The sequence below is a fragment of the Carcharhinus amblyrhynchos genome, chromosome 23 (genome assembly GCF_965287045.1).
Source record: "Carcharhinus amblyrhynchos chromosome 23, sCarAmb.v2.hapA, whole genome shotgun sequence".
NCBI classification, from domain to species: domain Eukaryota; kingdom Metazoa; phylum Chordata; class Chondrichthyes; order Carcharhiniformes; family Carcharhinidae; genus Carcharhinus; species Carcharhinus amblyrhynchos.
This window is the reverse complement of record NC_137346.1, coordinates 14,670,584-14,696,993: the sequence shown is the minus strand read 5'-3', so window position 1 is coordinate 14,696,993 and position 26,410 is coordinate 14,670,584. Positions and strand designations below refer to the sequence as shown.

Genomic DNA, 26,410 nt, shown 5'->3' with positions numbered 1-26,410 from the left:
TATCTTAACTATTCCCTTCATAATCTTATGTGTTGCTATAAGATATCCCCTCATTCTTCAAATTCCAGTCAGTATAGCCCAATCTACTCAGTCTATCCTCATAAGCCAACCCGCTCAACTCTGGAATCAAACAAGTGAATCTCCTCTGTACCCCCTCCAGTGCCAATATATCCTTTCTCAAGTAAGGAAACCCTTTCTCAAGTAAGGAATCTAGGAACAAAAGATATTCCCTGAGGGGTACGAGGCAAGGAACTCTGTCAAGACCTATGGAAGCATTTGAGACAGCCAATTCCATTGAGTTCCCACTGTATTTAATTTGTATAGAAAATCCAAATTTGGAACACAAATACTTCATCCCCTGTCTTTCTTCATGCCCTGGTAGCAGTTTTGGAAGAGTGTCCAAGACTCTCTGTGAGCACTATCAGGATTACCTTCAGATAGGCCCAGCCACAGGGTACCTGCTGAGAACTCCAGTATCGCTCCATTTCTCAACAGCCCTGTCTCTTCAGGGGAAAAATCGAACAGAAATTCCCAATGACCTGGTCCTAATGTTGCCCATCTCAGAGTACCATAATGTTTCTCTGGGTTTCTGCTATCTTCACAGAGCTAGGGACCCAGGAACCTGTCCTATTTTGGCTAAGCGACCCCAAGATCTGGAATAACATCACCATTGGAATTTAGCAGTGGATAGAGGTTCCACCTCAGCTCATTTCATACGGCACGACCACATCGTGAGATCTCTGGACATCTATGATTAGGCCAATTTCAGATAAATGGCTTCCTCCCAAAACATTAACCTGGCCTTCTTTTTGAATGCTGTGTATTTCCAGCATTTCCTGGGTGTTCAATTTCTTCTTCCATTTCCATGGCAACACAAAAACTGACTGAAAGGCAGTTCAACAACACTGCTTATTAACATGACCAGGTAAGCTAAAATCGCAGCATTCAAAATTTTCTCTTAACATTTTGTCAAATTTCCCCCGTTCTCCTCCTGTCCTAAATATGACCAAATGAACCATACAGCCCAGAACAAGGCCAATTGGCCCAATGAGCCTGTGTCAGCTCTTTGAAAGTACCGTCTGATTTGCCATGCCTATGCCCTGCACACACCCCCAACCCCTGGCAAACCCAGCTCATAACTCTCGCAATTTGTTTTCCTTTTTTAATTACGTATCCAATTCTTTTTTAAATATTATGACTTAAACTGCTTCAGATCTCCCGATCCAGATCCTGACCACTCACTGTTTAAGGTCGTAGAATCCCGACAGTGCAGAAGGAGGCCATTCGGCCCATCAAGCATGCACCAACTGTCCAACAGAGCATCCCACTCGGGCCCTATCCCTGTATCCTCACATACTAACCTCGTTAATCCCCCAACCCCACACATCTTGGGACACTAAGGGGCAATTTAGCATGGCCAATCCGCCTAACCTGCACATCTTTGGACCGTGGGAGGAAACTGGAGCACCCGGAAGAAACTCATACAGACACGGGAAAAATGTGTAAACTCCACACAGTCATCCAAGGGCAGAATTGAACCGGGGTCCCTGGTGCTGTGAGGCAGCAGTGCTAATCCCTGTGTCACCGTGCCACCTCATGGTCAATACACCTTATTGCCCCTCTTTGGCTCAACAGAGATCAGGAGTCAAACCTGCTATTCGCCTGATTTAAAATGTATTTATTAGTGTCACAAGTAGGCTTACATTAACATTGCAATGTTACCGTGAAAATCCCCTATTCATCACTTTCCAGCACCTATTCGGGTACACTGAGGGAGAATTTGGCATGGTCAATATACCTAACCAGCACGCTTTCGAATTGTGGGAGGAAACCAGAGCACCCAGAGGAAACTCATGCAGACAATGGCAAAACGTGCAGATTCCACACAGACAGTGATCCAAACCAGGAATCGAACCCGGGTCCCTGGCACTGTGAGGCAGCAGTGCTAACCACTGTGCCACCGTGCCACCCATGGTCTGCATGGTTCTGCTCCACACTGTCTAAACTAACAATGAAGGTCTGAAACACAACATGTCTCTTAAACAAATAGAAAACCCCAAACGTACCTTCTGGCACCGTGGCCCATTACCGTAGACGAGAGCAGCCACCGCCTGCAATATTTCTACATGAGTCCAGGAGTTGCACTGCTGCAGCGCTCGAATGCAGTAGGAGAGAAGGTGGTCCAAACTCTGCTCGTCCACTGTCACCTTAGGACACAGCAAGACTAATGAGTTCTCCAACATTTCTCCTGCAAACAACTGCTCTGAAAACAGACTTGCTGATCACCTGTCACACACATGGGCAGCTCTCTGGAAGAACTAGCCACTTAGTCCCTACTCCATACGTTGAAAGTGAAAAATCTTAAAAGACTTCCCCACTTCCCTTTTAAAAGTTACAAAGGAATATTAGTCCATCACGAGTTCTATTAGGACATTTCTTGCCTTAACAGCCAATTAAAGAAAAAAAATCTTCTGGCTTCTCCCCTTTAGGGAACTGATGTTCCCTAGTTACTATTATCACTAGGACAAATATGAGCTGATCAGAGAGAACCAGTAATGGTTGTAGTCACATCTAACTAGCTGAATTTTTTGACAAGGTTACTGAAGTCATCAGGCTAAGACACTATCCTTGGATGTTACTTATACTGACACCCAGAAGGCATTTGATAAGATTCCAACCAAAGAATGTTTGCAAAAATGAAAATGCACTAGAGACAACCTTTTGTCATGGATAGTGTAAAATGTACCATTTTTCTTCCAGTATTATTGTGGCATGTCCCATGTGTTGAACATCTGCCTCCTGAAAGCACTAACTTGTACTTGGAATATGCTTCTGCAGATACCCTCCTCATAGATACTTCTACCAAATAGAATCAACAATGCAGGATGTCATTCCACCCCTCAGGTCTGTACCAATTCTTGCCCCTCAACCTGCATATTTACCTCACTAATCCACATAACCTATATATCTGAGGGCAAATTTACCATGGCCAATGCACCTAACCTTTGGACTGTGGGAGGAAACCCCCACAGACACAGGGAGAACATGCAGACGCCACACAGTCACCCAAGGACGGATTCGAACCCAAGTCGCCAGCATTATGAGGCAGCAGTGCTAACCACTGTGCCACCAGCTGCTCCATTACGTCCTACCTAATATTCATACACACTCTCCACTAGGGTTCACTGGAGCAAATTTTTCCCCCTTCTCCTCAGTCCAGGGTCTAATTCTAACTTCAGCTGTCAGTGTGGTAGAAACTAGCCAACTCAACACAGTGGGAATTGGATCTCAGACTTTGCATTTCAAGATAGCTTAGTTCCACCAGCCATTCACCAACTAATCCATCATGGTAGCCTTCGATCTCCATTCATCATCACAGGAAGAGCTCCTTAAACTTATTCTGCCATTCAATGACAGATCAGCATCCAAACTCCATCCACCCACCTTGGCTCAATATCGCTTTGGTCCATTGGCTAACTCTGTCCATTCCATATTCACTCCTGTTAGCTGTGTAATATTGGCATTTACTAGGTCTCTGATACAATCATAAAATCAGAGAATCCTACAGTGCAGGAAGAGGCCATTTGGCCCATCAAGTCTGCACCAACCACAATCCCACCCAAGCCCTAACCCATAACCCCATGTATTTACCCTAAATAGTGCCCCTGACACAATGATGCAATTTACAAAGAACAACAAAGAACAACCCAGCACGGGAAACAGGCCCTTCGGCCCAACGAGCCCGCGCCGCCGCATCACCCTACACCTATTCTACCCTGCGTGTCTACGAATGGAACCCCTAACTTAGCCAGATTCAGGGGAGAATAGTGTCAATTTGGTAAAACCAATCAGCCTAACAGCACATCTTTGGGGTGTGGGAGGAAACCGGAGCGCCCGGAGGAAACCCACGCAACCACAGGGAGAATGCGCAAACTCCCACAGACACAGGCCCAAATCCATGTATCTGCACAGCTAGCAGCGCTAGTCACCGAGCTGTTGCGGCGCCCGTCTACCGGTCCAGGATCAAGCACACACACCAACACGAAGTACTAGGCCACTCCCGGAACTTCCAAGAGCAGCCCACGCACGACCCACTGTATGCATGCCCCTCGTTTGACACGAGGTGGACCTCCACCCGCGGAATTTAGCATGACCAATCCACCTAACCGGGTGGAGTGTGGGAGGAAACCCACGCAGACATGGGGAGAATGTGCAAACTCCACACAGACAGTGACCCAAGCCAGGAATCGAAGCCGGGTCCCTAGCGCTATGAGGTAGCAGTGCTGACCACAGCGCTACCCTAACGAAACAAATAGAATTTTTGTTTGTGTCAGCCAGTTCAAAAATGCATCCAACAATCAGTGACTGAGAAGAGGGTGATTGGCAGTGAATTATCAAACAGTTAAACATACAAAAAAGAGGGGGCTAGGTTTATAGTGTACTGGAAGTAGCAGTGACTGGTTTTATTTACGTTCGTACCTGTAATCGGTTGAGCAGATGGTGAATGAGTTGACACATTTTGCTTACGAGGTGCTCCTGGTTCAACTGGACAAGTCGACAAGCTTGGACGAGTAAGGAACATACATGCTGCAATTGGAAAGGAGACAAGGGAAAGATGAGATCACTGAAACTTCGCAAAGCTCGCAGTTCAGCTAATGGAGGTTTCAATTCATTCATTCTCACAGTCATTGGCTCATTTATAATTTGCACTGATATAGATTCGGAAACCTACCGCAATAAAGATCAGGCTTGATTAAACAGGCCTGTACATCAGTCCTGTTTAGGGCTTCTTGCACCTTCCAATTATATTTTTCTGGCAGCATATCGTGATAATTCACATTATTTGCCTTTCAGCAGCTTGCACCAATAATCTAAGGTCATAATTTAAACAATGGGGCGGCATGGTGGCATAGTGCTTAGCACTGCTGCCTCCCAGCGTCAGGGACCCGGGTTCAATTCCAGGGGTTGAGGACTGAGCAAAAAGTAACTGGTAAAGACAAAGTGATCTTTGTCCAATTGGAATGTTGTATATATAATATTAGCTGCAGTGCTGTCCATATATTCTTCACTCAGTTGTTTATTTCTGTCAGTCTCCCTTCTTTCCCACCCTGAATGTCATAGGGCAGCACGGTGGCACAGTACCTAGCACTGCTGCCTCACGCGCCAAGGACCTGGGTTTGATTCCTGGCTTAGGTCACAGTCTGTGCTGAGTCTGCACATTCGCCCTATCTCTACGTGGGGTCCCTGCAAGTGCTCCAGTTTCCTCCCACAGTCCAAAAGACGTGCTGGTTAGGTGCATTGGCCGTGTTAAATTCTCCCTCAGTGTACCGAATGGGTGCCGGTAGTGTGGCAACTAGGGGATTTTCACAGTAACTTCATTGCAGTGTTAATGTAAGCCTACTTGTGAGCCTAATAAATAAACTTTAAAACTAGTTCATAGTTTTCCAATTTAAAGCAAAAAACCAAGATACACCAAGTATCTTGTACCAAGTCCTCAAGATGCATTACCTACACTACAGAGGCACAGTTAGGTGAGGCCATTTACCAGGGGTTATTGATAGTTAAATCATTTACTTTTGTATTGGTTGCAGTGCTAATGCAATCTTGAAAGATGTAAAAGGAAGACAAGCAAGAACAAATTAAAATTTTAAATGTCTGAGATATAAAGAAAATTATTGATAGCTGCTATGATATCAGACTGACTGCATGGTAAAATCTCAGTACTGTTCTGCACTGCAACAAACAATAAGAAGCCTGAATCATATACCTCCCTCTGAGCAGTCACCAGCTCACCACCATCTGCTTATCAGAACACTGACTTAAAGACTTTAGTTAAAGTTTATTTATTTATCAGTGTCAGAAGTAGGCTTACATTAACACTACAATGAAGTCACTGTGAAAATCCTCTCATCACTACTCCCCAGCACCTATTCGGGTTCACTAAGGGAGAATTTAGCATGGCCAATCCACCTAACCAGCACGTACTTCAGACTGTGGGAGGAACCAGAGCACCCAGAGGAAACCCACGCAGACACGGGGAGAATGTGCAGACTTCGCACAGTGACCCAAGTCAGGAATTGAACCTGGGTCCCTGGCACTGTGAGACAGCAATGCTAACCAATGTGCCACCCATTAAAGCGCACTCAGATTTAAAGGCATACGGCAGGAAGGCACAATGGAATAGAGGGATAGTACGGTGAGTACAAAGGAGAAGGGAAGGGATTAGTGACTTCAATCCCAATGCTTATTTTGCCAATATTGAAAACCATCTGAAATCCTTATAAACGAAACTGTCCATACTTCAGAACACAGAAGTTACCTTCAGGAGAGCGAAAGGGGAAGGGAAAAGAAATTATGGCAGGTAAAATAAATAATAACGCCAGGTTTCCAATTCATTCTTCAGTTGGCTGTAATTATCCAAGGCTGAACTGCAGGCATCACGAGATAAAATAGTTCATTTTTTTTAAAAAAAATACATTCTAAAGCTGCAAATTTACTGTACCAATGTTAGCCAAATCCCAGATGTTATTCTCTGCAGAATGAGATCCTGTTTTTGCACCTGTAAGCTGAATTAATCGTATAAGCCAGCAAGTATGGGACATTATGATAAACTACATAAGACCCAGCACTGCACTGACTCAGTGAAATTTAAATAAGGCCTCCTGTCATGCTAGGTAATCTATAAGGACAGTACAAATTAGTACAGAGTTCTTACAGAAATAATGACAGGGTAATGATTCTACCTAATGGTAACCTAACTTTAAGGCTGATTTATTGCCACAAGAAGTAGTGACTGCTTGGGCAATGTCTAAATCCATTCATAAAAGTCATTAGGGATGAGACGTGGCAGTAAATCTGAGTAGTTAAAAATATCAGTTGAAATAATTATTCTTGGAGGTAGGCAATTAGTCATGTAGCCAATTCCAATGATTATATTATCATACTTTATTGGAGTTATAGCTCACAACTGGACCAGGATGGAAGTCATACCATCTCCGGTCTAACTACTTTCTTTTGGCATTCAATCGTACACCACCATCATCCTGGAACTCACCACTGACCAGAAGCTTAACTGGATCAGCCCCATAAATATTATGGCTACAAGAGTAAATCAGGGGTGAAGAATTCTGAGAAGAGTAACTCACCTCCTGGCTCTCTAAAGCCTGTCCACCATCTACAAGGCACAAGCCAGGAATGTGATAGAATAGTCCATACTTACCCGGATGAGTGCAGCTCCAACAACACTCAAGAAGCTCAATACCATCCAGGACAAAGCAGCCCACTTGATTAGTGCCCTACTCACCATCTTCAACATCCACTCCATCCACCAAGGGCCACCACATCTGCAATGTCTACCATCTGCATTAAGGCTCATTAAGGCTTCTTCAACATCACCTCCTAAACCTGCAATCTCTAGCATCTAGACGAACAAGGACAACAGATGTGTGGAAAGACCACCATCCACATAATGCCCTCCATGTCACACACTATTCTCATTTGGAACCATATCTCCGTTCCTTCACTGCCACTGGATCAAGACTTTGGAGCACTTGAATGAACAGCCCTGTTGAAACAGATGCATCACACAGACTGCAGCAGTTCAAGAAGGTAGCTCACCACTATCTTCTCAAGGGCAATTAGAGATTGGCAATAAATTCTCACCAGTCTCCAGTGACAAGCACATGCCACGAATGTATGAAAATAAAAACTGGCTTCCATTTAGGGATGTTTCACTGGGTGATGTTCTGGACTAAAACCAACACCATCACAAGATAAAACGAATGATGGCCCTACAGTCAGCTTGAAGGAAAGTCAAGAAGGAAGATCAAGAAGGATATCGTGGAGAGGTTGTCAGTTTTCCAATTGATTGGCACTCCAACAAACTCCATTAATTGTGCCTATTCCTGTATTATGTGGTTCAATTCTGTCAGCATTCTTGGACTGGGTGCTGGCACCAATACTGCTAGTGACCAGATTATACAAAACACATACTCCTCTGCAATAAATTTGGTATGTCAGCTACGACTCTCACCAACTTTTACAGATGCACCATAGAAAGCATTCTTTCTGGTTCTATCACAGCTTGGTATGGCTCCTGCTCTGCCCAAGGCTGCAAGGAACTACAAAAGGTCGTGAATGAAGCCCAATCCATCATGCAAACCAGCCTCCCACCCACTGACTCCGTCTACAGCTCCCGCTGCCTCGGCAAAGCAGCCAGCATAATTAAGGACCCCACGGACCCAAACATTCTCTCTTCCACCTTCTTCCTTCAGGAGAAAGACACAAAAGTCGGAGGTCACGTATCATCTGACTCAAATACAGTTTCCTCCCTGTTGCTGTCAGACTTTTGAATGGACTTATCTTGCATTAAGTTGATCTTTCTCTACACCCTGGCTATGACTGTAACATTACATTCTGTACTCTCTCCTTCTCTATGAATAGTAAGTTTTGACTTTATAGCGCGCAAAAACCAATACTTTTCACTGTAAATACATGTGACAATCATAAATCAAATCAAATATAGTGGTGAGCGTGGGGGAGGGGAGGAAACAGGATCTGCAGAGGCAGCACAATGGTTAAATGGTAAATCAGTTGGACTTAAACCTGGTGTTGTCAGACTTTTCACTGTGTTTACCGCAGTCCAACGCCAGCATATCCACATCATAGCACTGCTGCGCCAGGGACCCAAGTTCAATTCCGGCCTCGGGGTCACAGTTTGTATAGAGTTTGCACGTTCTCCCCGTCTCTGCGTGGGTTTCCTCTGGATGCTCCGGTTTCCTCCCACAGTCCAAACAAAATGTGCAGGTTAGGATAACTGGCCAAGCTAAATCGACCCTAGTGTCAGGGGAATTACCAGGGTAAATATGTGGGGTTACGGGAATAGGGTCTGGGTGGGACTGTGGTCGGTGCAGATGCGATGGGTCAAATGGCCTCCTTCTACACTGTAGGGATTCTATGATTCTATGGAGTAGTTATTGCTGCACTGCATACCATCATAAATGTTAAGAATTTGTTTTCATATTAACTCTGTGTCCTGTTCCCTGTACAATGACATTGCTCCATTCACAAAGGGACCAGTGGTGCTGTCATTAATATTTTGATGAAGTTTATTTAGCTAAAGAATCAGGAACGCCTCTGTTCATTAAAAACCTGAAACCGGCTAACAGCATAGGCATCAACCATATCCTTCTGAATTGAGCGCATGCAGAAATTCGGGAATTGGCATCCAAAATCCGATACTTTGATGAGAAAGACTCTTTCCGAACCAAAAGCACTCACCGACTACTGGAAAATTTGTATGCAGGAGAAATTAAGCCGTGTAAATTTTCAGTGCTCTGTTGTTCGAAAGGGTGGGGGGTACCTATTTTAGTGGACAAATTAATATCATGAGATGTCAGCACATCTTTTAACCCTGAAAACTGCTTTCCATCAATAAGGGTGCCACAATGGTTAGAGCTGCTGTCTCACAGCACAAGGGACCTGGGTTGGATTCCAACCTTAGGTGACTGTTAGTATGAAGTCTGCACATTCTCCCCATGTCTGCATGGGTTTCTTCTGCGCGCTCCTGTTTGCTCCCACAGTCCAAAAGGCATGCTGGTTAAGAGGATTGGCCAGGCTAAATGCCCCTTAGTGTGCAAAGATGTTCAGGTTCGGTGGATTGGCCATGACAAAATGCATGGGGTAACACGGCTAGGATGGGCGGTGGGGAGGGTGGACCTGGGTAAGGTGCTTATTCAGAGAGTTGGTGCAGACTTGATGGGCCAAATGGCCTCACTCTGCATTTCAGTGATTCTATAGTTCAATCCAAAAGTTCTGCACTGTATGATTCCAAGATTTATCATTGGGAAGGATTAGTCAAAGTGTGGTGCTGAGAAATAGTGAGACTCGCTGCTTGTCCCTGGGTCCATCACAGACTCTTCTTAATGGACAGCAATGGTTCAATTCTAATACAAAAACATAGGTTAAAATAAACTGTTTACCGAATTTAATACTGAATTTGATTTCAACTTGATGGATACTATAAATATCGCGATCATTTATTTCTAAAAATGAGAGTCTTACATCCAGCTGTTGCTTTTGAATTGAACCATAGAATCACTGAAGTGCAAAATGAAGTCAATTGGCCCAGCGAGTCCACACCAACACATTAGAAATACCTGAATTCCCACCTTTTCCCATCTGCCAGCACTTGATCCATAGTCCTGAATGTGCCAAGTGCTCATCCAAATACTTTTTAAAGGATGTGAGGCAATCCCCCTCTACCACCCTCCCAGGCAGCGCATTCCAGACTGTCACCACCCTCTGGATAAAAACATTTTCCTCACATTCCTCCCCCCTCCACAAACGTCCTGCCCCTCACCTTGAACCTATGTCCCTTTGTGACTGACCCTTCAACTAAGGGGAACAGTTGCTCCTTATCCACTCTGTCCATGTTCCTCATAATCTTGTAGATCTCAATCAGGTTTCCCCTCGGTCTTCTCTGCTCCAACAAAAACAACCCAAGTGTACATAACATCTGTTCATAACTTAAATGTTCCATCCCAGGCAGCATCCTGGTGAATCTCCTCTGCATCCCCGCCAGTGCAATAACATTCTTCCTATAATGTGGAGATCAGAACTGCACACAGTACTCTAGCTGTGGCCTCATCAAAGTTCTATACATCTCCAACATGACTTCCATATTTTTGTAATCTATGCCTCGATCGATAAAGGCCCATATGCCTTTTTCACCACCCTACCAGGGGAATTGTGTAACGTTATGAATGTCACACAAAAAGCTCTTCCGCTTTCAAAGATCTATGGTCAAATGGCCTCTTTCTTCCACAGAACTTCCCAGTTTCCTACCATTCAATGAGTACTTTCTTGTCAAGTTACACCTTCCAAAGTGTGTCACCTCACACTTTTCAGGGTTAAATTCCATCTGCCACTTATCTGCCCATTACATTTATATCTTCTTGTACCCAAGACACTCTGCCTCACCCTTAATCACCCGGCCAACTTTTGTGTCATCCACAGATATAGAATCCCTATAGTGCAGGAGGAGGCCATTTGGCCCATCGAGCCTGCACTGACAATCCCACCCAAGCCCAAATCGCTTCAACCCTATGCATTTCTCCTGCTAAGCTCCCTGATACTAAGGGGCAATTTATCATGGCCAATTAACCTAACCTGCATATCTTTGGTCGGTGGGAGGAAATTGGAGCTCACGGAGGAAACCCATGTTCAGTATAGCTGGATGACAGCAACTCACCTGAAGGGTGAAGAAACAATTTTCATCTTGAGATTGTACATGGAGGAAACCCACTGTGACTGCCCAATCAGAGGGAAGTATGTACAGGTCAAATGAAGTTGTTATATCTTCACAAGGGACACCCTCCATCTGCATTAGGTATTTTCATTACTTGGGGAAGTTTTTGTTGTGGTCGTGTCAATGGATGAATAATCAAGAGGGTCTGTCCAGTGAGCAGGATTACAAGTAGTTGAATTCAGTTTGAAAAATCTCAAAATCAGATATTTGGCATCAGAGAAAATCACCATAAGATTGTGGCATTGTCATCAAGACCCAAGTGGTTCAGTCACATCTGCTGGGGAGTGAAATCGATCAGCCTCACCTGGTCGGGCATGTATGACTGACTCTTACCTGCCCTCTCTGCAGTGACAGTACAAACAACCCAACTGTCTCAAACCTACCGACGTCAATCAGTGACAGACATTCAATGCCAGCCTCAGCTGTGAGGTTCATATCCCAACATAAAAATTACATTTTTTTTGAAAGAAAACATGATGGTTTTAGGGAACTGTTTTTAAATGTCACAAGTAGGCTTACATTAACACTGCAATGAAGTTACTATGAAAATCCCCGAGTCGCCACACTCTGACAGCACCTTTTCGGGCACACTGAGGGCACACTTAATTTTGGTGTTAATGACCAAAGGTTGTGGCTTACAAGGAAGATAGCAGAATGTGTCAGTGGCAAAACTTTTGCTTCAGGGCAACAGCAATCGGCAGCCTGGTGGCACAATGATTAACACTGCTGCTTCATGGTGCCAGGGACCAGTGATGGGGGAGGAGGGGGTGAAGGAGTGAAGGAGGGCAGTGACAGGGGTGGGGTGGAGTGAACAGGGGCAGGAGGACAGCAGAGTGGGGGTGGGCAGTGATGAGGGGAGAAGGGTGTGACTGGGAGAAGGGGCAGTAACCAGTCACTCGCACACTGAGGCTGGGGTGGGAAGGGATAGCAGTGACTGTGGGGAGGGGGGAGCAGAGGGCAGTGACTGTGGTGGTGGGGAGAAGGAGAAAGTGACTGGGGGAGGAGGGGGACAGAGGGCAGCAATTGGCAGGGTGGGGGTGGAGGGCAGAGGGCAGCGGCTGAGGGAGATGGAGGGCAGAGAGCAGCCACGGGGGGGGGCAGGGGGCAGCGACTGGTGGAGTGGAGGGCAGAGGGCAGTAACTGGGGGGTTGGAGAGCATGACTGGGGGGGTGGAGGACAGAGGGCAGTGACTGGGAGAAGAGGGGGGGGCAGTGACTGGGAGAAGAGGGGGGGGCAGTGACTGGGAGAAGAGGGGGGGGCAGTGACTGGGAGAAGAGGGGGGGGCAGTGACTGGGAGAAGAGGGGGGGGCAGTGACTGGGAGAAGAGGGGGGGGCAGTGACTGGGAGAAGAGGGGGGGGCAGTGACTGGGAGAAGAGGGGGGGGCAGTGACTGGGAGAAGAGGGGGGGGCAGTGACTGGGAGAAGAGGGGGGGGCAGTGACTGGGAGAAGAGGGGGGGGCAGTGACTGGGAGAAGAGGGGGGGGCAGTGACTGGGAGAAGAGGGGGGGGCAGTGACTGGGAGAAGAGGGGGGGGCAGTGACTGGGAGAAGAGGGGGGGGCAGTGACTGGGAGAAGAGGGGGGGGCAGTGACTGGGAGAAGAGGGGGGGGCAGTGACTGGGAGAAGAGGGGGGGGCAGTGACTGGGAGAAGAGGGGGGGGCAGTGACTGGGAGAAGAGGGGGGGGCAGTGACTGGGAGAAGAGGGGGGGGCAGTGACTGGGAGAAGAGGGGGGGGCAGTGACTGGGAGAAGAGGGGGGGGCAGTGACTGGGAGAAGAGGGGGGGGCAGTGACTGGGAGAAGAGGGGGGGGCAGTGACTGGGAGAAGAGGGGGGGGCAGTGACTGGGAGAAGAGGGGGGGGCAGTGACTGGGAGAAGAGGGGGGGGCAGTGACTGGGAGAAGGGGGGGGGCAGTGACTGGGAGAAGAGGGGGGGGCAGTGACTGGGAGAAGAGGGGGGGGCAGTGACTGGGAGAAGAGGGGGGGGCAGTGACTGGGAGAAGAGGGGGGGGCAGTGACTGGGAGAAGAGGGGGGGGCAGTGACTGGGAGAAGAGGGGGGGGCAGTGACTGGGAGAAGAGGGGGGGGCAGTGACTGGGAGAAGAGGGGGGGGCAGTGACTGGGAGAAGAGGGGGGGGCAGTGACTGGGAGAAGAGGGGGGGGCAGTGACTGGGAGAAGAGGGGGGGGCAGTGACTGGGAGAAGAGGGGGGGGCAGTGACTGGGAGAAGAGGGGGGGCAGTGACTGGGAGAAGAGGGGGGGGCAGTGACTGGGAGAAGGGGGGGGGCAGTGACTGGGAGAAGAGGGGGGGCAGTGACTGGGAGAAGAGGGGGGGCAGAGAGCAGAGACGGGGGTGTGGGGGGGGAGGGCAGAGACGGGGGTGTGGGGGGGGAGGGCAGAGACGGGGGTGTGGGGGGGGAGGGCAGAGACGGGGGTGTGGGGGGGGAGGGCAGAGACGGGGGTGTGGGGGGGGAGGGCAGAGACGGGGGTGTGGGGGGGGAGGGCAGAGACGGGGGTGTGGGGGGGGAGGGCAGAGACGGGGGTGTGGGGGGGGAGGGCAGAGACGGGGGTGTGGGGGGGGAGGGCAGAGACGGGGGTGTGGGGGGGGAGGGCAGAGACGGGGGTGTGGGGGGGGAGGGCAGAGACGGGGGTGTGGGGGGGGAGGGCAGAGACGGGGGTGTGGGGGGGGAGGGCAGAGACGGGGGTGTGGGGGGGGAGGGCAGAGACGGGGGTGTGGGGGGGGAGGGCAGAGACGGGGGTGTGGGGGGGGAGGGCAGAGACGGGGGTGTGGGGGGGGAGGGCAGAGACGGGGGTGTGGGGGGGGAGGGCAGAGACGGGGGTGTGGGGGGGGAGGGCAGAGACGGGGGTGTGGGGGGGGAGGGCAGAGACGGGGGTGTGGGGGGGGAGGGCAGAGACGGGGGTGTGGGGGGGGAGGGCAGAGACGGGGGTGTGGGGGGGGAGGGCAGAGACGGGGGTGTGGGGGGGGAGGGCAGAGACGGGGGTGTGGGGGGGGAGGGCAGAGACGGGGGTGTGGGGGGGGAGGGCAGAGACGGGGGTGTGGGGGGGGAGGGCAGAGACGGGGGTGTGGGGGGGGAGGGCAGAGACGGGGGTGTGGGGGGGGGAGGGCAGAGACGGGGGTGTGGGGGGGGGAGGGCAGAGACGGGGGTGTGGGGGGGGAGGGCAGAGACGGGGGTGTGGGGGGGGAGGGCAGAGACGGGGGTGTGGGGGGGGAGGGCAGTGACGGGGGTGTGGGGGGGGAGGGCAGTGACGGGGGGGTGGGGGGGGGGGCAGTGACGGGGGGGTGGGGGGGGGACGGCAGAGGGCAGTGACTGGTGGGGGAGGGCAGAGGGTAGTGGCTGAGAGGGTGCGGAGGCAGCGACTGGAAGGGGGGTAGTTGGGAGGGGGGTAGTTGGGAGGGGGTCAGTTTCTGGAGGGGAAGGGGGAAGGGGGCAGTTACCCTGAGGCTGGGGGGGGGTGGGCGGTGGTGGGAGGGCTGCTGCTTACCTCGCGGCCGACGCTGGAATCGTTGAGGTAGTTTTCCGAGATGAGCTGGTCAAAGACCAGGTTGACCTCGGTCCTGAAGCTCTCGTCATCCGACGGCCTGAGGGTGAAGAGCTTGTTGTAGAAGCGGTGGAAGTCGCAGCCTGGAGCATGGGGATCTCTCTCTCTCTGGCCTTCCTCAGCAGCAGCAGCCATGGCTCTTCCCCCATTGACTGACTCACTTCCTTCAAGCTGAGCTCCTCTCCATGGTAACCCTCCACACAAACAACTGCTTCCTCCGGGTAAAGGGCACAACAATGGGCTGGACAAGTCCTCTATATGTGTCGGGGGGGGGGGGGGGGAAGGCAGGAGCAATTCCATCCTTATAGTGCATTGAAAATAAATCCCCCCTCCCTGTCAGAGTGAATTACCAATTTGAGATTATTTATGGAGGTTTTTTTGACTATTTTCACAGCTTGTGACAAAGAGGATTTAATGTGAGTTTTCTAGTTTTAAGGTTGTGATGGTTTTGGAGTGTGTGAATAAGGACAGATTTTTTTTCCCTCTCTCTCTGGTTGGGAGCCAGTGGCAAAGGTTTATTCATTTTTAACTATTAGTGTTCTCAGCAGAACATGAAAAACTTCCCACGATATAAGTTTATTTATTAGTGTTACAAGTAGGCTTACATGAACGCTGCAATGAAGTTACATTTGATTTGATTTATTATTGTTACATGTATTAGTATACAGTGAAAAGTATCATTTCTTCAGCGCTATACAAAGCATATCGTTCATGGAGAAGAAAACAAACGAGTACAGAATGTAATGTTCCAGACATAGCTAGGATGTAGAGAAAAATCAACTTAATGCAAGGTAAGTCCATTCAAAAACCTGATGGCAGCAGGGAAGAAGCTGTCTTGAGACAGTTGGTATGTGACCTTAGACCTTTGTATCTTTTTCCTGATGGAAGAAGGTGGAAGAGAGAATGTCCGGGGTGTGTGGAGTCCTTCATTATGCTGCCTGTTTTGCCATGCTGACACTATAGTTAAGAAAGCCCACCAACACCTCTACTTTCTCAGAAGATTAAGGAAATTTGGCACGTCAACTACGACCCTCACCAACGTTTACACATGCACCATAGAAAACATTCTTTCTGGTTATCACAGTTTGATATTGCTTCTGCTATGCCCAAGACCACAAAAAACTACAAAGGTTGTGAATGTAGCCCAATCCATCACACAAGCCAACCTCCCATCCATTCACTCTGTCTACACTTCACTGTGAAAATTCCCTAATCGCCACACTCCAGCACCTGTTTAGGTACACTGAGGAAGAATTTAGCATGGCCAATGCACCCAACCAGCACATCTTTTGGACTGCGGGGGAAACTGGAGCACCTGGAGGAAACAGAACCAACAGCTGCTGATGGAAAACCATCACCCAGTAATTAGTTCAGTTGCCATATCGCTGGCTGAAAATAGTATAATACTGAATACTTCCATGGCTAAAAAAGAGAAAAATGAACAGCTGTCAAAATCCCAAAAGAAGAAATTGCAGACACGGGGAGAACATGCAGACTGCACAGACAGTGACCCGAGCCAGGAATCAAACGCAGATCCCTGGCACTGTGAAACAGCCATGCTAACTACTGGGCCACTGCGCCACCCTTTATTTCTATAGGTTTGAAACATTGGGAGTATTTTCACTGCAAGTGCCTTAGAGGATTTGATACGAGTTTTCTATTTTTAAGGTTGTGATGGTTTTGGAGTGTGTGAATGGGGCAGACTACTTTTCTTCTCTCTCTCTGGTTGGGAGCCAGTGACAAAGGTTTGATCATTTCTGACTATTACTGTTCTCAGCAGAACATGAAAAGTTTTCCACAATATAAAATAAGAGCAAATGATTGCAGATAAAAGCCAAATACTGTGGATGCTGGAAAACAGAAAATGCTGGAAAATCTCAGCAGGTCTGACAGCATCTGTGGAAAGAGAATAGAGACAACATCCGAGTCTGGAACAGACTCGAAATGTTGGCTCTATTCTCTCTCCAAATGACTGGGGATGCTAGAATCTGAACCAAAAACAGAGAATGCTAGAAAATCTCAGCTGGCCTGACAGTGTCTGTGGAGAGAGAATAGAGCTAATGGCTGGAATTTTCCAGCCGTTCACACCAGCAGGATTTTCTGGTCCTATTGCAGTCAACGGAGAGTTGGCTAAGTGCCAAATTCTCCAACCTTGCTTGCAGCAATGGCACGGTATGAATGTGAACGGGGCTAGTGTTTCAAGTCTGGATGACACTTCATCAGATGAAAAACTTTCTATTTGCATGATGGCAAACTGGTTCTCTTTTTTTCAAGTTTTAGTTCCACAAGTGTATTCTGTATTTTATAATTCCAACTGGTCACTGGTTACAACATTTCACTCCTAGTGTACATCATTGCCATATGTTACATCAAAGTGGCGTGTAAGTTTTACTGGGAGACTGGGGTTGTGGATATCTCTAGATGGAGACAGTGGTGTTATTGTGTATTGTGTTTGCTCACTGTTACAGTGTACCAGACCTGATAGAATTGGGTTACGCTTCCAGAGCTCTGACTGTTACTTTGTTGCAGCTGAGATGGAACGCGTCCAGGTGCTTGAGAAGTAATTTATGTTAATACTTTGATGTGTCAATAAACTATTGATCGTACATTGGAAGAAAGAGATCTGAATAATTGGCCCTGCTGGAAAATGCATTTTTTTCGCAGATTTGGCTTTTTTCCCTAGCTGCCTTAATCCAAGTTGCAAACTTGTTTTGGCTTCGAGGCCACTTCCTTACTTTTCACTTCACAATTCCAGCAAAGATGTACACCCAAAATGTTAGCATGTCTTTTCATAAAATAGCATCTACAGTGCAGCAGAAGACCACTTGAGCCTGCACCAAAGACAAGCCCAGCCAAGCCCCGTGTATATCTGCAACCTCACTTATTTATCCTGCTAATCCCCCCTGCAGAGTAAACCCATGCAGACACAGGGAGAATATGCAAACTCCACACAGTCACAAAAGGCCAGAGTTAAACCCACTTCCCTGCTATGAGGCAACAGTGCTAACCACTGTGCCACTGTACATTGGCATTTTTACAAATCCCGATAGACCATAAGACATAGGAGCAGAATTAGGCCACTCGGCCCATTGAGTCTGCTCCGCCATTCAATCATGGCTGACTTTCTTCTCATCCCCATTCTCCTGCCTTTTCCCCATACCCCCGATCCCCTTATCAATCAAGAACCTATCTATCTCTGTCTTAAAGACACTAAATGACCTGGCCTCCATCGCCTTCTGTGGCAAAGAGTTCTACAGATTCACCACTCTCTGGCTGAAGAAATTCCTCCTCGTCTCTGTTTTAAAAGACCATCCCTTTAGCCTGAGGCTGTGCCCTCTGGTTCTAGTTTTACCTACTAATGGAAACATCCTCTCTACGTCCACTCTATCCGGGCCTCGCAGTATCCTATAAGTTTCAATAAGATCCCCCCTCATCCTTCTAAATTCCAGCAAGTACAGACCCAGAATCCTCAACCATTCCTCATACGACATGCTCTTCATTCCAGGGATCATTCTTGTGAACCTCCTGTGGACCCTTTCCAAGGCCGGCACATCGTTCCTTAGATATGGGGCCCATCACTGCTCACAATACTCCAAATGGGGTCTCATTAACGCCTTATACAGCCTCAGAAGTACATCCCTGCTCCTGTATCCTAACCCTCCCGACATGAATGCTAACATTGCATTTGCCTTCCTAACTGCCAACTGAACCTGCACGTTAACCTTAAGAAAATCTTGAACAATGACTGGCATGTTTCAGATTTCCTAAGCACTTTCCCAATTAGAAAATAGTCCATGCCACATTCCTATTTCCAAAGTGCATAAGCTCGCACTTTTCCACATTGTATTCCATCTGTCACTTCTTTGCCCACTCTCCTAACCTGTCCAAGTCCTTCTGCAGTGCCCCCGCCCCCACTTCCTCAATACTACCCGTCTCTCTACATATCCTTGTAGATACAGATAGATTCTGTAATTCTAACAGTTTCTGTTGTTCCAAATCTCCAGAAATTTGAGCTTTTTCCCCCATTTTGTCAGCCTGCCTTTCATTAATGACACTAGTATGTAAGTTTTCATCATCTTAACTTGGGGATATCTATCACTCCTGCATTGTTGTTGGGCCAGCATCCTGGAACTACCAAAGTTAATGCCATCATGGGTACATCATCAGCGAAAGGACACCACTGACTCGAAACTGACGTTCATGAGGTGCTGGGAGCCATCAGCAGCAGAATTGGATTCCTCCAGAATCTGTAACCATCATGGTCTATACCTAACTCCATCATTACCAATGGAACAACTCTGCTTCAATGAAGGGCAGCACGGTGGTTAGCACTGCTGCCTCACAGTGCCACAATTCTGGCCCGGGGCCACTGTCTATGTGGAGTTTGCAAGCTCTCCCTGTTTCTGTGTGCATTTCTTCCGGGTGCTCTGGTTTCCTCCCACAGTCCAAAGATGTATGGGTTAGGTTGATTGGCCATGATAAATTGCCCCTTACTGTCGGGGGGTTAGCAGGGAAAATACATGGGATCAAGAGGATAGGGCCTGTGTGGGATTGTTGATGCAGACTTGATGGGCCGAATGGCCTCCTTCTGCACTGTAGGGATTCTATGATTCTATGAAATCAGGTGAAACTCTTTACTGACTGGAACAAAGAAGATGCCTGTGGTTGTTGAAGGCCACAGACTCTCCTTAGAATGGTGTTCTAAGTCCAACAATCTTCAGCCACTTCACCAATAGCCTTCTCTTCAACAGTCACTGATGTTTGCTCATTGTTCAGTTCAATTTACAGGTAATAACGCAGTCCATGTCCCCAGGCAGCAAGACCTGGACAATATTCAGACTTGTGCTAATAACTGACAAATAATTCATGCCATACAAGTGCTAGACGATGGCTTTCTCTGACAAGGGAGAGTCTACACAGTAAGAAGTCTCACAACACCAGGTTAAAGTCCAACCAGTTTATTTGATAGTAAATAATAAGAAAATGATGGTGGGTTTACTATCAAATGAACTGGTTGGACTTTAACCTGGTGTTGTGAGATTTCTAACTGTGTTTGCCCCAGTCCAACGCCAGCATCTCCACATCAAGGGAGAGTCTAACCAGCACCCAGGGATATATCTGTTACTGAATCGCCTGCTATCATTACCTTGAGAGATACTGTTGACCAGAAACTTAACTGGAGCATCCATAATACTACGGCTATGAGAGCCATCAGAGTCTAAGGGTTCTGCAGTGTGTAAATCAGCTCCTGACTCCCAAAAACCTGTCCACTATCTACAAGACACAAGTCAGGAATGTGATAGCATTCTCTCCATTTGCCTGGATTAGTGCAACTCCAACAACAATTGGAAAGCTTGACACCAACCAAGACAAAGCAGCCCACTTGATAGACGCCCTATCCACTACCTTAAAGATTCAATCCACTGCTCCACTGGTGAAATATGGTGATACCCTGTACCAACTCACCAAGGCTTCTTTGACAGCACTGCCGAAACTATGATCTCTGCCACCTAGAAGAACAAGGGCAGCAAACCCAGTTTAAACTTTATTAGTGTCAGAAGTAGGTTTACATTAACACTGCAATGACATTACTGTGAAAATCCCCTATTCGCCACACACAGCGCCTGTTCGGGTACACTGAGGGAGAATTTAGCTTGGCCAATGCCAGCACGCCTTTCAGACTGCGGGAGGAAACCCAGACAGATGCAGAGAAAATGTTCAGACTCCGCACCGACAGTGACCCAGTCAGGAATCAAACCTGGTTCCCTGGGGCTGTGAAGCAGCAGTGCTAATGACTGTGCCAAAGGAAAACACCACCATCAGCAAGTTCCCCTCAAAGTTACGCACTATCCTGACATGGAAATATCACACCATTCCTTCATTGTCGCTGTTAAAATCCAGAAACACCTCACCTAATAACATTGAGGGTGTCCCTACACCATACAGACTGCAGCAATTTGAGAGGTAACTCACCACCATCTTCTCAGGGGCAATCAGGGATCAACGATTTGTCAGTTCAGTGATGAGGGCCTTACTCAGAATTGCTCACATCCCAAGGGCATGTTTTTGTAAATCAAAGCAGTTATGTTTTTACTAATTATTCTTGGCAAAACTTCCATTGAGGCATTTGAGTAATTTTCCTCAGCTATAGCATTAACGAGTAAACTTCAATTTGCTCAGTATATCCCCTCACCCTCTGTAGGGAGAGGGAATTTGGTGCCACTTCTAGTGCCAACAAGTACCCTTTTATATATGGGCAATTGATAAGGACAGTGGAATGACCTCTGATGCCATTGAGGTTAGCTTTTTGGTGTATGAACTCTTTGATTGAGGTAATGATTGCCTGTCCACTCCGCATTCTAATTTTGGACTTGCAGTATTCTTAGGAGTGAAATTGAGTTTGTGAATGGGGAGGTGATGGCCTAGTGGACTTATCACTAGACTATTAATCCAGAAATTCAGCTAAAGTTCTGACAACCCGGGTTCAAATCCCACCATGGCAGATAGTGGGATTTGAATTCAACAAAACATTACTGGAATGGAGAATCTACTGATGACCATGAAATTATTGTCGATTGTTGGAAAAACCCTTGTCTTGTAGGGAAGAAAATCTGCCATCCTTATTTGGTCTGGCTTACATGTGACTCAAGGGCCATAGCAATGTGGTTGACTGTCAGCTGCCCTTGGCAACTAGGGATGGGCAATAAATGCTGACCAGGCAGTGACACCGATGTCCCACAAATGAACTTAAAAAAAAGGGAATCTGGTGAAGGGACACCTCTGAGGAGCTATTTCAGACATCATTGAGTTTAGCTGTGACATCCCATATAGCTAAGTAGCAATCATTGAGTATGTTCACAGATGGGATAACCATTTTAAGTTAAAAACACAATATAAGAACTAGGAGCAGGAATGGGCCATTTGGCCTCTCAAGCCTGCTCCACCATTCAAAAAGATCATAGCTGATCTGATTGTGGTCTGGCTCAACTCCATTTTCCTGTCTGTCTCCCTCAACCCTTGATTTCTTTGAAGATAAAAATCTAATTAAATCAGCCTTGAATATATGAGGACCCAGCCTGCACTCCCCTCTGGGGAAGAGAATTCCACATAGACTAACAACTAACTAGAGGAATTTCACAGTAACATCATTGCAGTGTTAATGTAAGCCTTATTTGTGACGAATAAATAATTAAAATCATCAATCCTCTGAGAGAAAAATTCTTCTCATTTTAGTCTTAAATGGGAGATCCCTCATTTTTAAACTGTAACCCCAGTTCTAGACTGTCCTACAAGGGGAAACATCCTTTCTGCATTCACCCTGTCAAGTCCACTGAGGATCTTATATGATTCAGTAAGATTATATGATTAATTTCTTGGGCATAGACCCAACCTGCTTCACCTTCCTTCATGAGATAACCTTTTTATCCCAGGAATCAGTCAGGTGAACCCTCTCTGAACTGCTTCAAATGGAATTATGACATTTCTTAAGTCAGGACACCAAAACTGTAAAAGGTACTCCATATGCATCTAATCAACAATCTGTACAGCTATAGCAACACTTCCCAACTTTTACATTCCATTCCCCTTGCAGGTAAAAGCCAACATACCATTTGGCCTTCCTCATCACTTGCTGTACCTGCACAGTAACTTTCCGTGATTCATGTATCAGGACACCCAGATCCCTCTGTATTGTAGAGTTCTGCAGTCTCTCTCTATTTCAAACAATACACTGTTTTTCTATCTTTCTGCTAAAGTGGACAAGTTCACATTTTCCCACATTATATTCCATTTGCCAAGTCTGTGCCCACTCATTTAACCTATCTAAATTTGTGGACTCTAGGCCCTCTTGACAACTTATTTTCCCACCTATCTTTGTGTAATTGGCAAATTTAACAACTATGTAATTGGTGCCTTCAGCAAGTCATTGATTGACATGGATTCTAGGTAGCTGAGGCCCTAGCAGTGATCCCTATGGCACTCCACTAATAAGAGCTTGCCAATCTGAAAATGACTCATTCATCCCTTACTCTGCTTCCTGTCAGCTAACCATCTTTTTCCCCATTCTAATATACAATTCACCACACCATGAGCTTTTATTTTGTATTATAAATACTGGACTGCTGTCGGCAACTATGGAACTGTGTCCCAGAGGGTGTCACCTTCTTCAGAAAGTGTTATAATATAGGTCAGAAACTCCACGGTGTTTTAGGAAGTCCGCCTGGATCATAAGCTTTGTATTTTGAATTTGGCTAGGGTAAGCACGAGCTATTTCATTTCAGGTATGATTCAAATGACACATTAAGGAGCTTTTAACCAACAAAGTTTATTTAAGAATACAGTTCACACGTATAGAAAGAAAATTAGCAATAACCTTTATCTGTTACAAACAAGAATAAAAGTCAGGATATTGTACAACATTTGACAGTTACACACTGTTCCAATGAAACAAATCCCACAAACAAAAACCTTTGCCACAGATTTAACACAGCAAAGACGAATGCTTACGTGATAGTAGAATTTAGTCCTTTGGTTAGATGCTGCAGTTCTCTTGAGGCTCAGAGTCAGAACAGCTTCCCAAAACACCAGGGAGAGAGAGACTCAAAGCAAGCCAACCACCAATAGCAGATTTTCTAATCCAGGAAGGCCAAGAACTTTACTTCCAGCTAACAGCAGATTCTATAGTGCCAGAGAGAGAGAGAGAGAGAAAGAGAAGCCTGCTTTCGACCTGATGTCCACCCTCTTCTAAACTAAAATTGAAAATGAATCCTCAGATCTTTTTCCCTGGGGAGGAACCACCTGACCTTAACTTGTCAATCAACCTTCCCTTTCACAATCAAGGTCATAAAAAATCCCAGAGTAAAAATAAACACAACCCCATTTAAGCCATTGAAGTAGAAACTAGTGGACGGTCCAGCCACAATGAGAAATAATAGACTGAAAAAGTCTGCTTACAACTGCAGAGAACATGATTCAAAAAAGATTTTTTAAAGATACACTAACATCACAAAGGGAGCACCAAAATTTGAGAATTGAGGGAGCAGAGTTTTGTCAAAATCTGAGTAAAGTTATTCATAGAGTCCCTGCTGTGCAGAAAGAGGCCATTCAGCCCATCACTCTCTGAAAGAGCATCTTACCCAGGTCCACCATTCCACCCAATCCCCATCAGCCCTCACATCCATCATGATTAATTCACCAAACCTACACATTTGTTGGACACTAAGGGACAATTCAGCATGGCCAATCCACCTAATCTGCACATCTTTGGACTGTGGGAGTAAACCAGAGCTCCTGGAGGAAACTCCACAGTCATGGGGAGAACATGCAAACTCCACACATACAGTCACCCAAGGCCGGAGTTAAACCCTGGCCCCAGGTGTTGTGGGGCAACAGTGCAAACCACTGTGCCACCCATGAACAGCACCATGTTTAAAATGTAGTTATGAATTTATAATCAAGACCATTGACTTACGGAAATTGAATGAATTAAATTCCATTTTATTGCATGGAATTCCAGGATTTGAATCAGTGTATTGGAATCACAGTACACAGTAAGTGGGTGTCTGCAGCCTGCTCTGTGTTGACTGTAAGTACAGATTAGATTCCTGTATCAGTGAGGTATGGAGCATAGAGACAAATACAGCTATTTCACAATACCATATTGATGTATGTTGCTGGGACCATGAAAGTTGTTGAGTTCAAACTGGCTAATGTGTTTCCAGTACGGGAGACCTTGATAACTTGAAGAACCTCTACAATTTTGCAGTGTCATTTTGTGTAAAATAAAATCGTTAATGATATCATTTTATGTTAGATCATATCCAGACTGTGGCTCCGCAAGTTTACCCACTGAGTAATTTTGAGTCATACAGTCCAATACCGATCCCTGATTTCTGCTGCAACGGATCATACCTGGTTGGGAAAAATTGGCAAGGGTTTTTACTCCTTCTTGCTCTCAAAAAATTCTCTCTTGCAGGTACATAATTGTAGATGTTGAATTGGAACAGGATCTGCTTTGGCAAAACCATAAGATGTAGGAGCAGAAGTAGACAATTCAGCCCATTGATTCTGCTCTGCCATTCAATTAGGTCATAAGACTTTAAAATGTAGGAGCAGAATTAGGCCATTCGGCCCATTGAGTCTGCTCATCCCCCCATGATTGATCTGATGTGTTAATCCTCAACTCCACTTTCCTGCTTTGTCCCCATAACCATTAGATCCCTTACTGATTCAAAATCTGCCTATCTCAGCCTTGAACAGACATAATGCCCTAAACGCTACAGCCCCTGGCAGTAAAGAATTCCACAGATCCACTCCCCTGTGAGAAAAGAAGGAATTCCTCTTCATTTCTGTCTTAAATGGGTGACCCACTCACGCTGAGATTATGCTGTCTGGCCCTAAACTCACACACAAGGGGAAACGACTTCTCAGCATTTACCCTGTCAAGCACCCTAAGTATCCTATATGTCACATATGTCCATAGTTGAGCTTCCTGCTGACTGCCATTGACACTTAGTATCAGTGCTCACATTTAGAAGAACAGCAACTTGGATGAAATACTGTAGGGTAATCTGCTCTCAGTGCACCGTAACCCATCAGTGCACCAATACCTGCAAGAAAGGAAAAGCATTCATGGACAAAATTAGTACTGAAAAACACAATTTTCTTTCCTTTTCACCTATTCTGTTCTGAATGTCTTTAATGTTGTTCAGACGGTGTAGTACTATTGGTGTGATCCATCCTCTTCTTTTTCATTCATTTACAGGATGTGGGTGCCACTAACAGCCTAGTTTTATTATCCATCCCTGTACAATCTTTAGTTTACTTGTTTATTAGTGTCACAAGTAGGCTTACATTAACACTGCAATGAAGTTACTGTGAAATTCCCCTAGTCGCCACTGTCCGGCACCTATTTGGGTCAATGCATCTAACCAACATGTCTTTCAGACTGTAGGAGGAAACCGGAGCACCTGGAGGAAACCCACGCAGACACGGGGAGAACGTGCAGACTCCACATAGACTCAAGCTAGGAATTGAAACCAGGTCCCTGGTGCTGTGAAGCAGTAGTGATAACCACCGTGCTACCATGACACCCCAAAATCCCCTAGTCGCCATATTCTGGCACTTGTTTGTGTACACTGAGGGAGAATTTAGCATGGCCAAAGCACTAACCAGCATGTCTTTCGGACTGTGGGAGAAAACCAGAGCACCTGGAGGAAACCCCGTGCAAACATGGGGAGAATGTGCAAAGTCCGCACAGACAGTGACCCAAGCTGGGAATTGAACCCAGGTCCCTGGTGCTGTGAAGCAGCTGTGCTAATCACTTTGCCACCATGCCGCCCCTTCCCTCCCCCCGAGAGGCTTCCTAAGTGGTCTTAGAGGACAATTAAGAGCCACATGTTGCCTAGACTTTGTGATTTTGTAGACAATTGTTTTGATTTAAAAGACAGTAGTGAACCAGATGATAAAGTATGTCAGTTCAAATGAGATCAAACGTGTCCTCATTCATTGTCCATGTTTCTCGACAAAGATTGTGGGATGGTTGTGAAA

General features: G+C 46.7%; 1 protein-coding gene across 1 annotated transcript in view; it reads right to left on the bottom strand.

Annotated features, from left to right (window-relative positions):
- The window catches only part of heatr6 (HEAT repeat containing 6), a 64,858-nt gene extending 49,863 nt beyond the window's left edge, over positions 1–14,995 (bottom strand). Inside the window, exons 1-3 of the mRNA XM_080210725.1 lie at positions 14,807–14,995; positions 4,480–4,587; positions 2,067–2,207 (exon numbers count right to left, since the gene is read on the bottom strand). Of these exons, the coding sequence (XP_080066851.1) occupies positions 2,067–2,207; positions 4,480–4,518 (180 nt within the window). The 5' untranslated portion in view covers positions 4,519–4,587; positions 14,807–14,995. The remainder of the gene's footprint in view (positions 1–2,066; positions 2,208–4,479; positions 4,588–14,806) is intronic.
- Between the last annotated feature and the right edge of the window lie 11,415 nt (positions 14,996–26,410).